This window comes from Streptopelia decaocto (assembly GCF_964273445.1).
Source record: "Streptopelia decaocto genome assembly, chromosome: 13".
NCBI lineage: Eukaryota > Metazoa > Chordata > Aves > Columbiformes > Columbidae > Streptopelia > Streptopelia decaocto.
In genome coordinates, this window is record NC_138668.1 from 5,804,290 (window position 1) to 5,823,414 (window position 19,125).

Consider the following 19,125-nt stretch of genomic DNA (forward strand, 5'->3'; position numbering starts at 1 on the left):
AAAAAGGTATCACTGGTGCTTGGTGTGGTGACAGGCGTATTTTCCTGTTCATCACTTGGCTGGAGACCGTCGCAATCCATTATTGCTGGGTGGTGGTTGGTGCTGTGCAGAGCCAAGGGGTGCCTGTCAGCCAACGGGGGAGCCGGAGGGGAACGCTGACCACCTCTAATCATTACCAATCCTCTGCACTTTATTTTTAATCAAAGCAGATCACTAGACTGTTTCCAATACTTCTTTTTTAATGGGCAAAAAGGGGCTTTGATTATAAAGACAATAATGTTCAATTATTTAAGGGCCTGGATGTACATCATGAATCAGTTTAATACCAAAGTCACTGCCAATTATTCAACTGATTCAAAATGAGACTCCATCACAAAATGTTAAATCACGGGATAAATCTGTCCTGGGAAGGGCTTTAGCAATCAAAATTCTCTCAAAGCAGAAAAAGCTTTTCTAAAAGCAGGGGTGGGGGAAAGGGTTACAGCTTAAGCCAGACATTATATAGTAATGCCAGATGTTAAACAGTTGACTTAAATTATTGGCAACTATCAAATGCAAGATGCTAATACTACTGGTTGCAGAGCTATGCCACCAAGTTTGTAATCTGTGGAATGGGCTTAAATATTCCTTTAATTTTCTGCCTATGGATAACAGGCAATTTGGATTAGCTTCCGCAGAATAATAACCTCCTAATTCTCAGCAGATGAGTCTAAGTCTTCTGCAACATCAAAAAAACAAGACCATGCTTAATATGTAACCTTTAATGGCAGATGTTTTTAAATTATACGACTCCATTGGACCTGTGTAGTTAAGCACAAGAAATGCCTGAAACCGCTCTGCCTGCCTCGCAGACAGCAGAAGGCGCCTCCATAGCGCCCCGCTCCCAAATGCAGAACAAAACATCCAGATTTGCATGAAAACCTCCTCCACCCCAAAATCTGCCTTTTAAAAATGTTGCCGTGGATCCCTGGGACTGGAAGACGCCGACATCACTTGGAGCCGGGGCTCAGCCCATCACCCATCATGTCACTGTTTTTCCAGCCAGGACTGACACTTCTTTATTTATTTGTGCAGCACCCAGCCTGGCGGGTGTAATTCTTTATATAAAACCCCAGCCAGGTGTCCTGTACCAGCCCTCCGGCATGGCACCGGTGACCGTGTCCATCCGAAGCTGAAGAAAATGGGACGTGGGCAGGTCCTGGCCCTGTCCAGGCTCGGTGGGGACGGTCTTGTCCCCTGGCAGCTCAGGAAACATCTCATCCCGCTGTCCTTGCAGCATGACCATGAGACCGGGCACCTCATGGCTTGTAGGATGAGATTTCTAAGGTATTTGGTATATATTAGAAATAAAGGGAGCAGAGCCACAGCTCGGCCTGTTTTCCAGCCAATCGCTCCTCAGGGTGCGTGTGTGCAAATGATAAGACACCCCAACACAGCCACAAACCTCTGTGGCACAGGAACAGCCCCCAGCCTGACCCGCTCGCTGCGAACTGTAATAAAATGTCCTGCAAGTCAGGCTGAAGGAACAAAACTCAGCCGTTCAGATGAGCCAAAGCCCACATTTGCTTTTATTTTGATTTTATTTTCTCTTTCCTCTATACAGAGCTGCATTTAAGAACGGGGACAGCAGGGTTTGTTCCTGCCCCGGTACTTTGGGGGAACATCCTTGCTCAAGATGAGTGAAACGGCGGTGAGGAAAGGGTCAAAACATCCCCCCGACTGCAAGCAGAGGAAGAATGTTGGCATAGCAAACCTTGCCACAGGAATAAAAGGTTGTCCTGACTGTTCATATTACTCCACATGGGGTGAGTAAAACTGTCGGTCAGACTGAAGCGTCTGATATACAAAGGGGAATAAAAACTCATTAAAGGTCTAAAAGGAAACCCTATTAAAATACCAAATATAAAGTGGAGGAGATCTGATCACTCTAGTGCTAGAGTAGTGTCAGGGTTTGAATGAACCTGTTTTTTTTTTATTTTATTTTCCTGAAAGCAGAGGAAATGTGTTTTGTGGAAAGCCAGGTGGGATGAGGGGCAGGTAGAGTGTCAAAGAGCACTGATAATATTTCAGGGTCTCACTAGGAGCCTGAAAGACGAAGGGGATTTATTCGGCTTTCGGTGGGGAGGAGAGTGCTAGCAGATTTTTGAAGGCATTCCAACGAGGTTCATATTCATCTGTTTCTTCAATCGAGAGCTCTTGGCTGCCGCTGTGCCGAGGTGGGGACATCTCCTCTCCCTGGCTGGCTCGGAGCCGAAGGCGAATTAGCGCCGGTGGGTCCTCGTGATTCTTCTGCCCTGGCCTGGCTGTCGTCCCCCTGAAAAGCCACCAAACCAGAGCATTTTTACAGGGCCTGAAATAACCCGAGAACGGGCTTTCTCACGGCATCCCATTTCTGCTTTATTTGTAGGGGAAGGAAAGAAAGTACAAGGGAAAGAGCTAAAGGAACAGTTTTCTTTCAAGCATTAAAAAAACACATTGTCCTGTGAGCGGTGGAAGTCACAAAGCCTGGTTTCCAATGGGTTCGTGCCTCATGGGTGACAGACTTTTAAACTGAATTGCACTGTGGCTGTGGCAGGTTTTCACCCCTTCTTACACACCAGAGAAGCCACGTGGGGAGAAAACCCACCATGAATAACTCACCCAGAGCAATTTGTGCCTGATCAGCCACCCCAGAGTTCCCTTCTGAGGCATCTCTGGTGTCTCGTAGGCCAGAATGTTCCCAAGGCTTTGCCGTGACTGGGGAATTTTTGTCCCATCTCATGCTGGATTTGTAGTTTTCTGATGGTGGTTGAACTCAAAGAAGGGTTTCTCTCTCTCACACACACATATCTCTTATCACAACACTTTAAGAACTTGTTACCTTTGGGATTTTTACCTGCTGTCCATTTGGCTGAAATTGGCACCAGAATTCAGTAATTACCAGGAGTTGGGGCTGTTGGGGAACAGGAGGAACTTCAAATATTAAAGGGGGTGGGACCCTCCTTAAAGTCACCTTGGAAAGTTTGCCCGTTAACAGAGGCAATTAATCAGCAGAGATGCTGAATGTAGCTAGAAAAGATGGCAAGTCTTTTCTGAGAAGCTCAGTTATAAGAACCTCTTTTAGAATTCTAGCACTGAACATCATTTTCTGGGCCAAACAAGCACAAAAGCCATGACATGAGTGAGCTCTGAGTGCCTGGAAAGATCTGTGGCACCTTCCTCGGGCTCAGCAGAGCAATGGATTAGCACTTGTCCATGTGGAATTGCAGGTTTCAATCCTCTCAGCTTTTTCCAGTCAACTGATCTATCCCAAGCCTTTCAGCGGGTACAAATGGGCCTTTGACTTTCAGCAGAATGAAGCAGAAATAAATATAAATGGGACGTGAAAAAAAATTTTGAACGGGCGTTTTAATGGTCTGTTCCCTCTACAGCTCTGCTGTTGCGGTCAAAGAGAAATTCCACTTGTACTTCAGGAGCGGGTGGGTAGAAAGCCCATTGCTCCAGCCCTCACTCTTCACTCCAGGGAGCAGAACCCACAGCTCTGGCTCAGGACAGGGCCTTATGTTAGACTTACGGCCTCTGGCAGCAGGAAAACCGTCTCTTCACCCCAAAACACAACAGACCTGCAAGACACAGCCCGTGAAGCAGGAGCCGATGATGTCAGTCCCAGAGCTTGAGCTTCGCGAGGTCTGGGCACGAAACCCGACGTGGCAGAGCAGCCCAAGCTCCCGCGACGCGAAATTCAACCAACGCGTTTTACACCCACACCACTAAAAATAAGACGCCGACGCCAACTCTTCATCTGGCAAGAGAGGAAGCACCAGCGCTGCTGTGTTTTGGATGAAGCGCAGCACTGAAGTCCTGACCATATTTAGCCATAAGATCATCTCACAGGATTTCTGCGTGAGAGCCGAGTTTTAGAGAAATTATTCTGGCCACGTGCCAGTTGTGCCGTTATTATTCCTCCCTGCTATCTCAATACTTCATTTCATCACCCGAATTGCTGCGTTGAGTTACTCAAGGCTGTTAAAATGCTGTCATGCTACAGAGGCAACGATATGAAGGAAATGACGTCTCTACTCCATGCAGCTGAAATCAGGCCACCTATTTAGGTGTCGGGTTTAGATTTTTCGCTGTAAGCACAGAAACTTGAAACATTTTGCCCAAATGTGTTGAAAGCTACGAAGACATTAAAGATTATTCATGGAATAAATATTCATTTGCAGGAAGACCTTTTTTTTTTTTTTTTTAATGCATGAATATTTCAGGCAGCGTGTTGCAATATGTGCAGCCACTCACAGAAAAAGGTGATCGTATTCCGAGTGCTGTTTCAGTAGTTCCTAATATTAACAATACCAGCAATGTACCTCATTTTTATGATTTAATGGCCGTTTCTCCTTAAGTTAAAACACTTCCTAGATTTTCTTTAACTATTAACTAATTACTAGTAGTTAAAAATTCCATGAAGATTGGTCTTCAAATGCTTCCCCATCAAGTGCTCTCATACCTTCACTTTGCTGATCATTTTTAACTGCAAATAGTGTTACACTTGTTGCCCTGATCGCTGGAAAAATGTCCTTATTTTATTTGTAACTCCCGTCCGCTTTTTCCCATAGAAACAGCGATGACTTTGCCAACGGCACACTAATATATTGCAGCTTTACATCTTCAGCTTTCCATGTTTCAGAATTTCCATTTTTTGAGGCACTTTCTGTCTTGTCAAGTCCTGCCTGAGCCGCTGTGGAGCTCTGGTACCATCTAGCGTTACCAGGGAAATGCTGAATATCAGCCAATGTGGCGTTTTCCTCGCTGAGCTGCTGGGCGTGCAGTAGGACAGTTCTGTGTGACGGAACTCACGATTCGGGATGAGCACGAGCGGTAAAACCGATTTATCCGCCAGCAGCTGCTTTCCTGTCGGTGGCCACAGTGGCTCAGGACGACTGTCCTGGTCTGGCGGGAGGGGAATCAACCCTCCTGGCTGCAGGGAGGCCACAGAGAATCATAAAATAGTATAATCATTTTAAGGAACATTTAACGAAGAACTGTTGTTTTTACGTAACTGAGGACCTGGCGCCTGACCCCAGCAAGGGGGAAGGACCGAGAGACATCGGACTATGAATCCTTAATGTAAAATACAGTTTCTTCCCGGAATATATACTGATACCTGTATTTACAAGTTAATTTAGGGGGAAGGGTAGCCAAAGTACCAGGAATCCATATCTTAAATAGATTGATGAGGAGAAGGGTATTGTATGTAAACTGAGGCAGGGTCGGGTAGTGTGTAAACCCTGAAGTACCAGCCAGTGGGGAACAGGGGAGGGAAATTGCGGCTGGTATTTTGGGGGGATACAAGCAGGGGCTTTTCGCCCTATTATGTGTGCCTACCTTTAGGTAGAACACCCAGTGTTGCAATATCATTATTAAAAAAAAAAATTGCTGAGAGATCCTGCTTGAGCCTATTATATTTGCAAAGTAATTGTTTCCTACAGTCATTGTGGGGGGCATAAGCAAGTTGTGCCCTGTGGGGCCACCAAGACACCCCCAAAAGGCCAAAGGAGATGCAATGAGGCTTCCCACCTCTCTCTTCCCCACTTGCAGGACCTCAGGCGCCGAGAGGACCCTACACTACTACCGATTTCTGTTCCATTCCGCAGCCTGTGGAGGATGAAAGGTTTATTTAAGCACTGGAGGAGCCGGGCCCGCACCACGCCCTGCGCCCCACAGGCGTGAAGCGTACGACTCCCTCTGCCCTCACCAAATATGGCGGCCCCACCGCAGCTCTCCCACCAAGCTGCCAGGGCGGAAGTAGAGCGGGTGGCGTCAGTGCGCGGGCCCTTTCCGGGATCACCGCCTAGGAAGTACTTAGTTTGCTCAAAAAGTGGCGGCAGCGAGGGGTTCGACGGCGGCGGGACGGGAGCGGGGCCGGGCGGTGAGGGGAGCGGCGGGGAGCAGGGGTTGGGGAGGGAGGTGGGGGGGTATGACGGGGGAGGGAGCCCAAGGGCCGGGGAGGGACGATTTGGGGACGGTTAGAGCCGAGGGGATGGGGCGGTTGGGCCGGGGGAGATCCGTGGGCCTTGGAGTGGGGAGGGGGCGAGTCTTGTGGTTGGGCACGATAATGGGGCTGTGGTGTGAGGAGTGGGGGTAGCTGGGGTGCGGTTTTTGGGCCTGGGGAGGGAGTAAGGTCTGCGTGGGGCACCTCGAGCAAGGGGCAGCAGAATTATTGTGAACCATTGTTGTCATCATTGGATGGTTCTTTCAGAGTTGGTCCCACCAAACCCACCATAGAAATAGCAGATTGATTTATTTATTCCCTCCTTCTTGTTTTTTAGAGTTCTCTCAAGTCTGGATGGAACCTTCAAGGTTTTTTGAGCTGCTGGCTGCGGTGAAGATCAAACATTTCTGTCCCTAGTGTAACTCGCTCAACACAAATGAGGAGTTTGGGTCTTGGAGGAGCCCTTTGCTTCCCTTCCTGAAGAAAGGAACCTTAGAAGCGTGAACTTTGTGTCCCGTTTGCTGCCAAACCGTTCCTTTCTTTCGGAGTTCAGTAACCATGGGGCCATCGAAAGGAGAAGAGGAAGAGCAGAGCGTGATCCTGATCAGCGATGATGAAGCTGAGAACACACTGGGGAGTTCGGTTCTGGTAGTTGACCCATTGGGTGAGCACTGTGCACTTGGTGTTAATGAAGTTCTGTAAAGAACGTTTGAAGTCAAAGTGAATTATTATACAATATGTTTGAAATGTGTCTTTATGCTGCTAAGAAAACAAAGTACTTCAAAAATAAATAAAACCGGGAGGAACTGCAATTATTCCGTAACTTTGGGGATTTCTTTGATGGCACGATTTACCTGCATACTGTACTGAACTTTGCTGTGTGGTTTCAAAATACTACAAACTTAGCTGAGCCTGGAGTTTTCAATGTCAATTGGATCCTTTCTGATTATATTATCTCTGTTTTGATAGTGTGACAGTTTTTTGTCACAGGTCACTGTACCATTCTTATTGGTACCATATGAAATCATAAGAAAAACTTATGCGTTAAGTGTTCTTATAAAGAAAATGTCAATAGGTGGTTGAATTTGTAATGAAGTCATAGTTACCTTTATACTGATTTACATCACATATTCTGTTTTCTACAGAGAAGTCTGCCCTGGAAGAGGAGAAATCTGAAGAAGTTGTGGATGAGGAATGTGAACTGATGGTGACTTTCTGTAAACAAGCAAATGTGATGCCTCATGCAAGATATGACTGTACAATACACCTGTTCGAGTACGTTCAGTGATGTGGAGTATAACACAGGGGTTTCATTTTCCACATTTAGTCCATTTTGTCAAGTAAACCCGTTGGCTTTTTACCAGCTGAAAGCAGAAGCAGAATTGGATAAGAGTATAACTTGTTTTATAAAGAACCTTCTGTTTTTCAACTTTGTAGGCGAACAGAATGTGATACCTGCTCACCCCTTGGAAAAAATGCTGATATTTGTAATCAGTGCTACTGCTACATTTGTGACAAACTCGCTGCTGAGGTAAGAAGAGATGCAATCGAAAAATGCACAACTTTGAGTAAACTAAATTACTCAGCAGTCTGTTTAAAAGAAATCATTCTTAAGCACACTAAAAGAATAAAGGATACATGAAATTTGATTATTTTAGCAGTTCCTCTCCTAGATGTTGATATCAGTCTGCTTCACAATGCTGCTAAAAATGTGGTCACTGTCTGGGTTTATTTTTAGTAGTCCAGCAGTTGTTAGAGTCGACCTTCACTTGGTGTAAGCAAATGTCCCTGTGTTTGCTTTAGGCACATGGTGTGTGTCATAGAGTCAAATTACTCAGACTGCTGCTCACTGCACTAGAGAAATTCAGACATTTAGACTGTCCTAACCTGGAGTGCAGGGAATTGGGTGTGTAGGGTTGGTTTGTTTGTTTTTTTTCTTAAAACTGCGGGAAGTTTGAACTGTGAGCAAAGTTTGGGTGAACACACAAAGCCAGTGCTCCATTACCGATTTACAGTGGGTTGGGGACCAGCCCAAAGTGTCTCTGGAAGGTTTTCAGGAATTATGGTAAATTACTATGGGCTTTTTTAATTTTATTTTTAGCCATGATGTCAAGTTATTGCCATATTGGCCAATTGCTCCAACTGTCAAAGTACTTCACTGTGGCTTTGCGTCGATGTAAAACACCTTTCCCTGTTTTTTCACGTTTTATGAAATAGTGCCAGAACTGGACAACTTCTTCCCTCTGTCACTGCAACGCACACAACAAAAGCAAATTCTGGAAGGACCAGCGTGACTTTGCCTTGGCTGGTGTTCTCGTGATGTTCAATTTGGAGCTCACGGATATCGACACGGACCTTCGGCACGGTGGTAAGTGTTCTGCTGGGAGACCCGTGCCTCACCGTGGCCGCTCAGCCTGTGGCTTCATAGACAGTTTATCCGGTCCACAGCTTTCCTTGTGAGGGCTTGGGGAGTTTTTAAAGCAGTAGGTTACTGTTGCTGCTCTCTTTCTGGGCCATACTCAGATCAGAGCCCGGTCTGCAGGTCCAGTTTTTGTGCTTTCCTGCTTTCCTCCCTCTGAAAGGAGCAACAGAGCTTTCCTGGCCAGTACAATTGGGTGTAACTTGCTAAATATTTTACATAGGATTGTAAAATGGTTGTCTTCCTGTTTTTCTTTTAGTTTTGGAAGAGGGGAAAAAAAAATAATTATTACACTAACGGCTTCCCATCTGTCTGCTCTCTTAGGAAGTCTTCTAATAAAATTTATCCAGGAACTTTCTGTGGAATATAATAAGTATCTGGTTGGAGAAAAAATTCCTCCCACGCAACACGAATGCATTTGTCTCCCCAAACTGCCTGCTGGGCAGTGCAATATCTGCAGATCGCGCAACACAGAGGTTGTATACAAGTAAGTGAGAGCAGAACTCGCCTACTAGCAGTACCTGCTGGTCTATGCACGCTTGCTTTCCTTTACTCAAGTGATAATCAGAATCGTGGCACCTGATGTACCAGAAACTTGGTTGAGAGAACTTACTTGGCCAGCAAGCTATTAAATTGCACTTGGATGTGGTTTAAACATCCCCTTAAATACCTCTTTAAATATGTCTTAAATATGACTTTAAGTACGTCTCTTGTGCTATACTAAGACACTTGATAATAGGCCTTGTTATTATAACCTGGGAAAGCATGAAAGTAAAGGTGATATTTTTACTAATTTGGTTTGTAGGATGGGGTTGAGCTTTTACTTGATGTTATGTGCCTGTAAAATGATTAAAGTAACGGTTGTGCAAATACCCTGTCGCTATCTTAGAAATGTTTTTCAAGGAAAGGCCACTCAATTTGCTCTCAATCTGTAGAATGGTCATAATTGCCATTTGTTTACAAATTACGTCATTGCAGATACTTTATCTTATGGACAACTTGAACTTTCTCAGGTATTCTGGAGTTTTTGCGCTGGTAACAAGATTTTTAAATCAGGCAGAACAAGAGAGTCCCAAGGCTGCTGCTGTCATGTATTTGGGAGCAGCTAAAGAGATTGCACTCCATAAAGACCCTGCTCTGTAAGTACCAGTTCCACATCTAGCCTGTCACCTTCATTTGCTCCTCAAAAGGAGGAGACCGAGACAGTTCTGGTTTTCCATTTATTAAGGACAGTGTAAAGATCACAGCCCTGGTTGCAGCACAATGAGAGGGAAATGAGGACACCTGAGGGAGAAACGAGATTCGTTATGGGGAGGTTTTTTGAGGAAAAAGATGGTTAAAAACTGGATATTAAAAGAATATAAGTGAGATTGAATCATGAGAAGGAGAGGCAGAATTTGAGATGGGAACTGGGAGGGTAACAGACAGCAGGTGATGGCAGGTGGAGTTAATTCCCCAGGAGAAGGGACAGGGGAGCTTCCCAGAGTGGAGGACGCACACGCCGTGTTGTGTGAGGAAACTTCTGCTGAGCTGGAAGGGAGGAGGTGACGTTCCTTGGGGAGGAGGTTTTAGGTGCCTCCCTCAAGTCTGGAGGCTGACCTGTCAGCTGGAGGACTGCGTGATCAATAAAGACACTTTAAATACTTCAGTCGTTCCGACTTGTGCTGTAAAACTGTGTTAATTCTAAAATGTGTCCTAAACTTTATGCACTTGTTTCATCTGTTTGGAATTTTTATTAGCATGATAGCTCCCAATGCTTTTTAAGAAAAAAAGTGTTTTCTTAAACAGTTGAAGATAGAGAAGGGGAAAAAGCAGGAAAATCAATCAAATGTTAATTAGTGCTTTTTTTCCTCCCCTCTTAGAAGCTGGCAGAACCTTGGTCACACGGATTCGTTAAAGGTTGCTGTCCCTTGTCTGCTTCAAAGGTGAGACTTGTCTTATTACACGGTGAGATGGCGATGGGAGGGTTGCTGGCTGCAAACCGTCTGCTTGCCTTTAAAATGCATTTCAAATCACTTCTATTCAAAGGTATAAATGAAGTAGTGAATGCTTTAGCCCTTAAAAGCCAAAAAGTGAACTTGCACAGGTGTATAATCTGATGGTTCTGGCATCAAAAACTTAGTAAGCCCCAGAGTAAATAGTGTGTGTGAAAGATGAAAGCAGCAGCCATGCAGGGCTCCTCTGGGACCGAGTGCTCAGGGATGTGACACAGTGAAGTCCCCCAGAGGCTGTGGAATGAGGACATCCAGCTCACTTGGTTTAATTCCTTTCTCATTTTAGCTTTGTTTTTCACCTTTAACCCAAAATTCACTTGCAACAGAAGGTTAATGAGTTAAGAATTAACTTTTTTTCAGGAGTACTCAAAAACAATTATATATTCTCACCTCTTATTTGAAACTAATGACAGACATAACCTAAATCCTGCATTAGTTTTAATTTTAAATTCCTATTCTTGAAACTTTAATTTCTTACTTCAAAAACAGGAAAAGGGATTTTTTGGCCCCCCTCCCCCAGTTTTGAAAGACTAAACTCTTCTCTGGTGCATTATCTCCAGTTTTCAGTGAAGACAAGAGATGGTTTCACTGGCTGTGAAGCCGCCAGGAGCTCAGGTGGTTTGCTGGGCTCGCCGCGTGTTTCTCGCATCTGCTCACTGGGGACCTTTGTTGTCAAACTGAAGACCGCAGGAGCTTGTTTTTACCAGAGTTTAAAAATAAAAGAGCAATACCATTATTCACTACAAATCTCAAAGCATGAATTTAAGTATAGATCCAAACTGTCTGACATGTAACCAAAAAAAACCCAAATTTCCATGGAATAGTTTTCTGTAGGATTAAAAAGTATGCAACGATGTAGTAGTAATTCATTGATTTTTAAGAGATCTTTCTTCTTTTCAAAACGCAGGATCACAACACAACTTCAGAGGATGCTGGTGTTGTGTGACTTTCCAAAAAATTTGTATGAAAAATTTGTTAATTTCTTTCAGTCCATCTCACTTCCATGTCACTGTTTTGGCTTCTCAAATAGGTATGTTCTTCAGGTTTTGTTTACAGAATATTTGTTTATACAGTTGCCTGATTTGAAAACAGCTATATAGAGTGGTATTTTTCACTCATAGTGTTATGTGTGAGTGTTTTATAGGAAGATTTCAGTATTGGCTGCTTTGTATTTCTCCTGTCCTTACAGAAGCTGTTTGATGCTATGGGCTAAGTTGTTGTCCATATCTATCTATCTATCTATCTATCTATCTATCTATCTATCTATCTATCTATATATATATATATATCTTTTTTCCCCCTTAGAAGTCAGTTGTAAACCTCAAGATGTTTTATTGGTAAATCTTCATGATACTTAAAGGAAATAAAGTGTAGAGTACCAGCAAAGCACACTTAAATATGACCTTATTTTTGTACTTCCAGCTTGAATGTTGTGCCATGGGATGATATGTTACTGACAACGGTTTTAAAAGGCCAGAACATCACTGGTCAGAGAACACAGAAAGGAAGAAAAATGCGTCTGTGGGAAGCATTCCCCGTTATAGAGGCTCGAGTGAAGAAATTGGTAGACAAAGAGAAGTAAGATCAGTTTGGTTTTGCATTTTTCATTTTATGAACTCAAGTTTTACATTTTGCAGTGTACTGTTTTCCGAACAGGAGTCTTGTATAATGGGGAAACCTACAAAACAAAGACACATTTGAAGCTGTTTGTGCCTGTCACTTACCAACAAGGCCAGTGGCTTTTTGAAGTTTTTCAAAGCAGCATCAAGCACTTTGAACACTTCAGGACCAGAAAAGAATGTTGAAATGGATAATTCCTTTGTTTCCATAACCCCAGTAGGTTTTAGATGTTGATGTTTAAAACAAATTCTGTTCATCAAAGGCTGACTAGTTGCAAGACAGCAAAAAAGTGTGTTCTGATCTTTGCAAGTCTGTATTCAAAAGAAGACAGTCCACGTGTGAAGGAATGTAAATGTAAAGGAAACCTCTTGTTTTATTTTACCAGAGAACAGAGATAATCCATGGATAACTTCTTGGAACTTATTTCCAACTGTCTCTTTCTGCCAGTTGTATTTCTGTGCTGTTGTGGGAAGATCTGCTGATTTGCTTTGTTAATGGTAGTAAATATTTGATTGAGCTGTATATAGCTTTGCAATCCTTCCTCTTCTGCTTACCCTCTCTTTCTTTTCTCCTCAGCTATAAAGAAGTTGTTCGCTACCTGAGAGCTGTCAAGTGCAATGATACCAAAGGGTAAATGGCTTTTTTAAAATTTTTTTAGTTGTTTGTTTGCCTTAGGATTATGTCCAAATCTGTTTCTTGAATGTGTAATAAACTGGTGGAATGAAAAGGAGTAGGATTTTGGGAGCTGTTTGCCAAGTGAAGGTACTACAGCATTGCAACCAACTTCAGCTTTACTGGGCTTTACTAGCGGTCAAGCATCATCGCATCTATACATACATACTGTAAAACTTCCATGTTAATGAGAATCAAATATTAATTTATTCTTTCTTTCCAGGCTAGTAGACCTTCAAGATAAAATCCCATTCTACTTGTGTAAAAGCGGAGACCTCCTCGCGGCCGCACACTCGCTGTTGTTCCCGGTGGGAAACCTGGCCTGCTGTCCCGCCTGCCGGGTGGCGCCGTTCCAGTTTGAGCTCTACCTGAAGATGTTCCGAACAGGCAGTGTCCCCGCTGGAAAGGATATGCTGGATGCTGGGCCCTGGATTACAGTTGGCAAGTCTGATTTCTTGCTTACGTATGTTTAGAACCTTAATTAGCTACAACTTTTACCTTAGCATGAAATCTAATCATATTCTGAGGGACTCTGAACCCAACTATAAATTGTCCAGACTAAATCACGGTCCATAATTCTAGGCAGGAAGAATGTTTTTGTATTTGAGCATGGATTTGTTTAGTACACTTCACACAAAATACTTACTGAAAGGAAATGCAAAGCTCTGTTACATCACGGCCTTGCCGATGGCAGTGTGTGGCTGAGCATTATGGTAAGGGTTTAATGATTTGTTTATTACCTCCTGTTGTTATTTCAGCCGCTGATAACTGTGGTCACCTATCTGTGTGCTACTTGTCAAGGTGTACTCTGAAATGAAAGATTTATATTGGAGATATTCAGCTGCTAGTAGAATTCTTAGAGGTATGAGATACTGATAGTGTGTCACACTGTATTGTGGTGTGATGCACATAATGAGGATTTTGTCCTGTGATGGCTTAGTCTAAATTGCATTCAGTTCTTTGTAGCTTTCCAGAATAGCATTTTACAGTTGATGTTGGTTTTTCCGTTCACAACCTACAAAAAAAATATTGTAAAATTGCTGTACCTACTCACTTATCTTTTTTTGTTAGGCTTCTGCTGAAGCATATCTGTTACTAAGTTAATATTTTGCTTGTGTTCACACTCTAAGTTTTCAGGGAATATAAGATATGTTTTGGATTTTTATTTCTTGCAGGATCTCCTTTGAAAGACGGTGTTCTAATTAAGCAGGCACTCAAGCTCCTTTACAGCAACGTGTCACTGTACAGGAATGTGAGTCTGGTTTAAAACTCTGTTTCTGTGGCCCATCAAATGTTTGTATATATTACCCATCTAGTTCAGTTACTTCTCCAATGAAAGAATTTACCATCGAACCCTTTTCTGTCTGAATTTTTCACAGCTCTGTCAACAGATTTGTTTACGAATGTTCTGCTGTGTTTCAGCCCAAATGCTGGAGTTCCCTCATCATGATCTTGGGCAGTAGCAGTTTGCTGGAAAAAAGTGGGCACCTACATCCTCTATCCCTGAAAGAACCGCCGCTGGATTTCCAAAGGGTAAGGGAAACATGCTGTGAAACAGGAGAATCTGGTGTCTTGGGTTTAGACAAGATTTCATTTGATGTGGGCATTGGTTCCTTCTTCTAAATCCTAAGGTTAACTTGACAGTGCCTTGTCAAATACTCCCGTGGTGTTTGCACTCTGCAGGATGTTGTGATTCAGGAGTCTTAAATACAACAGTAAGCAGATTAATTCTGCTTGCAGCTCAATGCCTAATGCTGATTCTGTATCTTTTAATGTTGAGGTGGATCAGATGACAAAGCGGATAGGAAAGCAGTTTAAGAAAAATGTGTTCAGATAGTCCTAAAGAATCAGTATCTGGGTATTTTCTTCACAAGAACAGAAATGACTGGTCTGCTAAGCACAGGAGGTGAAAATTAAGAGGTTATGTGATGTGGTTTTGGTAGCGCCTCAACTTAATCCTTGAGTATGATGTTGAACAGTCAACTTCATCTGTAAAAGAAAATGCTGAAAAAGAGAAGTAAAAGCATGTTAAAGAGCCATCTTGGACACCCTTCCCCTTACTTGTGACTCCTGACTTGTGTTGCAGGGCGTGCTTGCTGCCAGCAGCGGCCTTTTGGAGGAGCTGAAGGCAAAAATTAATGTTTCTTTACCACCTACTATTTTCTCTCCTCATGTAAGTGTGCACATGGTGATAAGGAAACTTACCTTTGTTTTATTGTGCTTGAAGGTACAGCAGTATTGAAAACACTTGGATTATTTTCAAAAGCTTTTAAGAGGAAGTCTGAAGATTTGGGGAGGGAATTGGCAGAGGCTGTTCTTATCTGCTGTAGCCTGTGCTGTCAGAAGTTAAGGAAAATCTGAGGGTAGTTCTGGTCTGATGCAATCTTCAACCTAGGACAAGCCTTATTTCAGCACTGTCCAAGTTTATAAAGTGGGAGGGTTGGCAATAACTGATCCTCTTTTAACTTCTCCTGGGCTGATCTTGTGTTGGATTCAAACTGCAAACTGTCCTTTAAGACTTGGCACTGGGTTTGTCTCAAAATAGCCCAGAATTTCTCAACTTGTTTTGAACGGTGGTTTCAAATGTAGTGGAACATGTTTAAAGATGGCTTGAAATGTATTTTATATTTTATTCTTTTTTACTTATTTTGAGGAAATTACATTTCGCGTACTCTACAAATAAGCGACTACTGTGCAAGAAGTTATTTATTTTTCACTTAATTCTGCTTCTGTGAGGGTGTGAGACTTCATGTTTCTGGGAGGATTTTGAGATCACCAGGAGAAATATGCCATTTAAATAAAAGTACCTATTTTATTCCCCCTTCTTTTGGTCTTCATGAGATTCTTTGGATGTCATGTCTGACTTCCAACCTGTTTGACTGGGATGTAGTAACTTGGTGCTGATTTGACTGGGTATGATATACAAGCAGTAGGAAAGTGTCTTTTAAATATGTCTCTTTTTCTTGATATCTCTTCCTGTAGTTGCACCATGAGGCTTGTCTTATTCTTGCAGTACAAGCAATACAACAGATGCTTTTTTGTGACCTTCCATACTTGAATTCCTTCTTAGAGATAGCCCTGGCTTTTGGGGTGAGTCCTAGATATTGATTTCTGTTTTAAGAGATTAAACCAAATTAAATTTAGAATCTGTGTAGAGATTTTTTAGACACATTTAACTTGGTTTTCGTCCCCTTTAGCTTTGCTGACCTTTAATTCATTCTGATTTTTCTAAGAAATGACTGGCAATTAGGTTAAATCACTGCTCTTATTTTATCTCTTCCTAGAATAACTTTTGGGCTCTGAGGCTGTTATTGGACCATCTTTCCTATGAAGAACATGTTCTCCATGGCACTGTCAACCTGATTTTGAGAGATCTAAATCGTCAGAAAGCAACAATGCTAAAACTGTGAGTAAACACTTGCTCCCTGAGGCCCGTTTATGGAAACATAAGAGCAGACCTGCAGCAGTAACATTCAGCAGAGCTATAATCCTAAGCTCTAATGCTAGGAACGAATAGGAAAGTTGTCTCTGAATATCTGTGTTCTGTTTTCTGTTGCGTAGGTGGCAAAACCTTGGTCCCCAGTACGTGGGTGAATTCCTTTGCCTGTTCCTGACGTGCAGGCACCAGAAGATGCAATCCATTGGCCTCTTCGCTCTGAGTATTATTACAGAGAACCTGCATATGTAAGTGTGAACCTACTTCACAGCCAAAGAGAATAATTTCAAATCTCCCACAACCATCATGTTCAGTATCTTTACCATTGCTAATAACAGGGGAGAATAAAAAACACAAATTGTGAGTTAAGACTGTTAATGAAGAGAGAACTACCATCAGTGTTGCAACACAAAGGTTTTTCTGTGTTACCTGTTGAAACCAAATGGCCTTTTCACTTCACAGTGTCCAATGTTATGAAAAAACATGTTGTCTGATCTTGGCAACCCTGACCAGTTGTCAAGATGACATGTGGTACAGTCTAGTTCTAATACTTAAATATCACTGACATCAACAACCACCAAAAAACCTTAACTGGGACTTTATAGCAAACCAAAAACCAGAGATTTGGGAGCATACAGGCACTGTAATGCAAACTGGGGACAGCATTAGGTTTCTGCCTCTCATCCTCATTTTAAAAGAAGAGATGCCACCTGCTCTGCAGCAGCACAAAGCTTCAGTGGGTGGGGAAAACAGTTCTGGACAAGTCCAAGTACTTTATTTAGATTACAAATGATAACAGAACACCGATGTGTCACTTTTGAAACCACTGACTGTTTATAAGTATAATCCTCGCTCTTCTGTGTTACACAGTGAAGCATTATAGGCTTTAGAGAGATAGACTTTAATGTATTGACACAGTAGTTTTCTAATTAATTGGCTCTGTGGTTGTGTACTGGAAGGCAGAGTAATTGCCTGCGCTGGCACCTTAAATTCACACGTAGCTGATGGCAGCAGAGAGTGGTGAGAGTTTGCCTCTTAGTGACTGTCTTATGTGGAAATTACAGACCTGTGAGTTGACTTTCTTTGTGAAAACCTTTGCTGCATGTAGCTGAGAGAGTCAAATACCCAATTTCACTCAGTTGTGCATGAGCTAAGTTGTATTTTACAAATTTGCAATTCCATTAATTGTCTCTTTTTTTGTTTTGTGAGGCTTTACAGTGTATGCTCTAGTACTTACCAAAGAGAATCTGATGAAATCCTGTTTCTTATGGTCTTTGTCTTAATTATTTTACTGTACATCTGATGCTGAAATTATCTCCATTTGGAAGTTTAGGTGAATAGTTGGAGTAGCCTTGTAAAGCTTTGAGTAATGCAAAACTCAGAGTGGCTGAGACAGGGGACAGGTCTGTCCTTGTGAGAAAATGGATTAAGAACCTTTATCTGCTTTTCAGGTGTCCATGGGCAAAGCATCTTTGCAATTTCTTTCACAATGTGGTGAGTATCTCTAGTTTAAAATGTAACAGCAAAGCATGTCAATGACAACTGTATTACTTGTCAATTAGATATTTAAATATATCATTCAATATATCATGTATCAAATATACCATATGTCAATGTAATTTATTATAACATTATTATAAAAATTACTGAAGTATACTAGCAAGTATGCTAACTAGTTTTTTTTCCTCTGCCCAGGGATTAAGGCAGCTGCCCCTTGGCACCGCAGCTCATCATGAAATCTTGAAGTTCATGAACACTTTTGAAAAACTGTAATTTGGCAAAATCTTCAGGAATATTTTCCAGTTTATCTTAACCTGAGAAATCTCTTCCTGAAGTCTCTTCTGTTTTACTTCGGTCGACATCTCCAAAATCATTCAGCTAAAAACTGACTTCAGACAAACCCACAACTGAGATCCTGGGTGAAGATGGTGAACGGTGGCTGGATTTCAGCAGATGTGTTTGGGAAATGTCCTGTCCTGCAGGTCCATGTATTAAGTAGCTGTTTAAAGAGGGAGTGGGTTTAAGTTTTGGGTTGGGTTTGTTTTGTTTTAAAATGGTCTACAGAGAGATGCTGACCAGGGAGGAAGGAGGAGACACACACACAGATGAAGTAGAAAAGCACCACAAGTCTTTACTTCTGTGTTGCACAGATGCGCTGTGGGTGAGATATTTGCAGCAGAATAACTGCTGAGAGAGGAAATAAATTTTAAAAAGAAACCTGTGTCTCCACAGGTGTACAACAGTGTGCAATAAAACGCAGTTAGCACACTTTTATATAATGTACAGGGTGTTTCAAAGAGATGGACCCAATTTTGTTGAATTGCAGGCTTCAGATTGGGTCCATCTTTTTGAAACACCCTGTGTAGGGTATAAAGTGTAGTAGTATAAAGAACAAGCTACTCTTGAGATGGAAGGACATGAAGTGAGGCTTTCTTGCTCACTTCAAGAAACAAGATTCAGGAAGACTTAATGCAGTAAATAGCTTCTTTTCTTTGTAAATAAAAATGAAGGTTTAGTTTTCAAGGTTTTTCAATACTGGGGCTTTGCTTTTGTTTTCTGCAGTAGGTGACTTAGACCGATGCTGACGGTTCTCTGGGTTTCTCAAATCCTTATTATAATGGTAAGCTTAGGAGTTAACTTTTGTACTGTGGAGGGAGAAAGACAGCAATATTTCTGGGCTGGTTTCTGCCCTTTGCTACGATACCGTCTGCATTGGTTTGGCAGTAAGGGGAAAAAAATCCTAATATGCGATGAGCTGTATTTTGCACATTTAAGGCTTTCAGTGGCTTTTGCTGCTTTTGTCCTAAATAAGCAATGCTATTCAAGTCTTCTGCTAATGTGTACATGCATCTAAATCAACATAATGATCAGTAAAACTCTAGAAATTCTGTCGTTGGTTCTGTTTGGGGTGGGTTTTTTTTTTTGTGGGTATTCTGGGGTTGGGATTTTTGAAGGATTTTTTGTGTGTGTGTTTTTTGGTTTTGAGTGGGCTTGGAGGTTCTTTTGTGGTGTG

General features: G+C 42.3%; 1 protein-coding gene across 1 annotated transcript; it reads left to right on the forward strand.

Annotated features, from left to right (window-relative positions):
- Positions 1–5,855: 5,855 nt before the first annotated feature.
- On the forward strand, positions 5,856–19,000 carry LOC309445414 (uncharacterized protein). The gene is made up of 20 exons (XM_082064193.1): positions 5,856–5,908; positions 6,309–6,635; positions 7,117–7,246; positions 7,409–7,502; positions 8,189–8,339; positions 8,715–8,877; positions 9,404–9,529; positions 10,253–10,315; positions 11,292–11,414; positions 11,807–11,962; positions 12,581–12,634; positions 12,900–13,117; positions 13,852–13,928; positions 14,099–14,209; positions 14,763–14,849; positions 15,659–15,766; positions 15,961–16,082; positions 16,238–16,360; positions 17,564–17,606; positions 17,808–19,000. The coding sequence occupies exons 2-20, from the start codon at positions 6,530–6,532 to the stop codon at positions 17,883–17,885; spliced, it is 2,133 nt and encodes a 710-aa protein (XP_081920319.1). The 5' UTR covers positions 5,856–5,908; positions 6,309–6,529; the 3' UTR covers positions 17,886–19,000.
- The last annotated feature ends 125 nt before the right edge of the window (positions 19,001–19,125 follow it).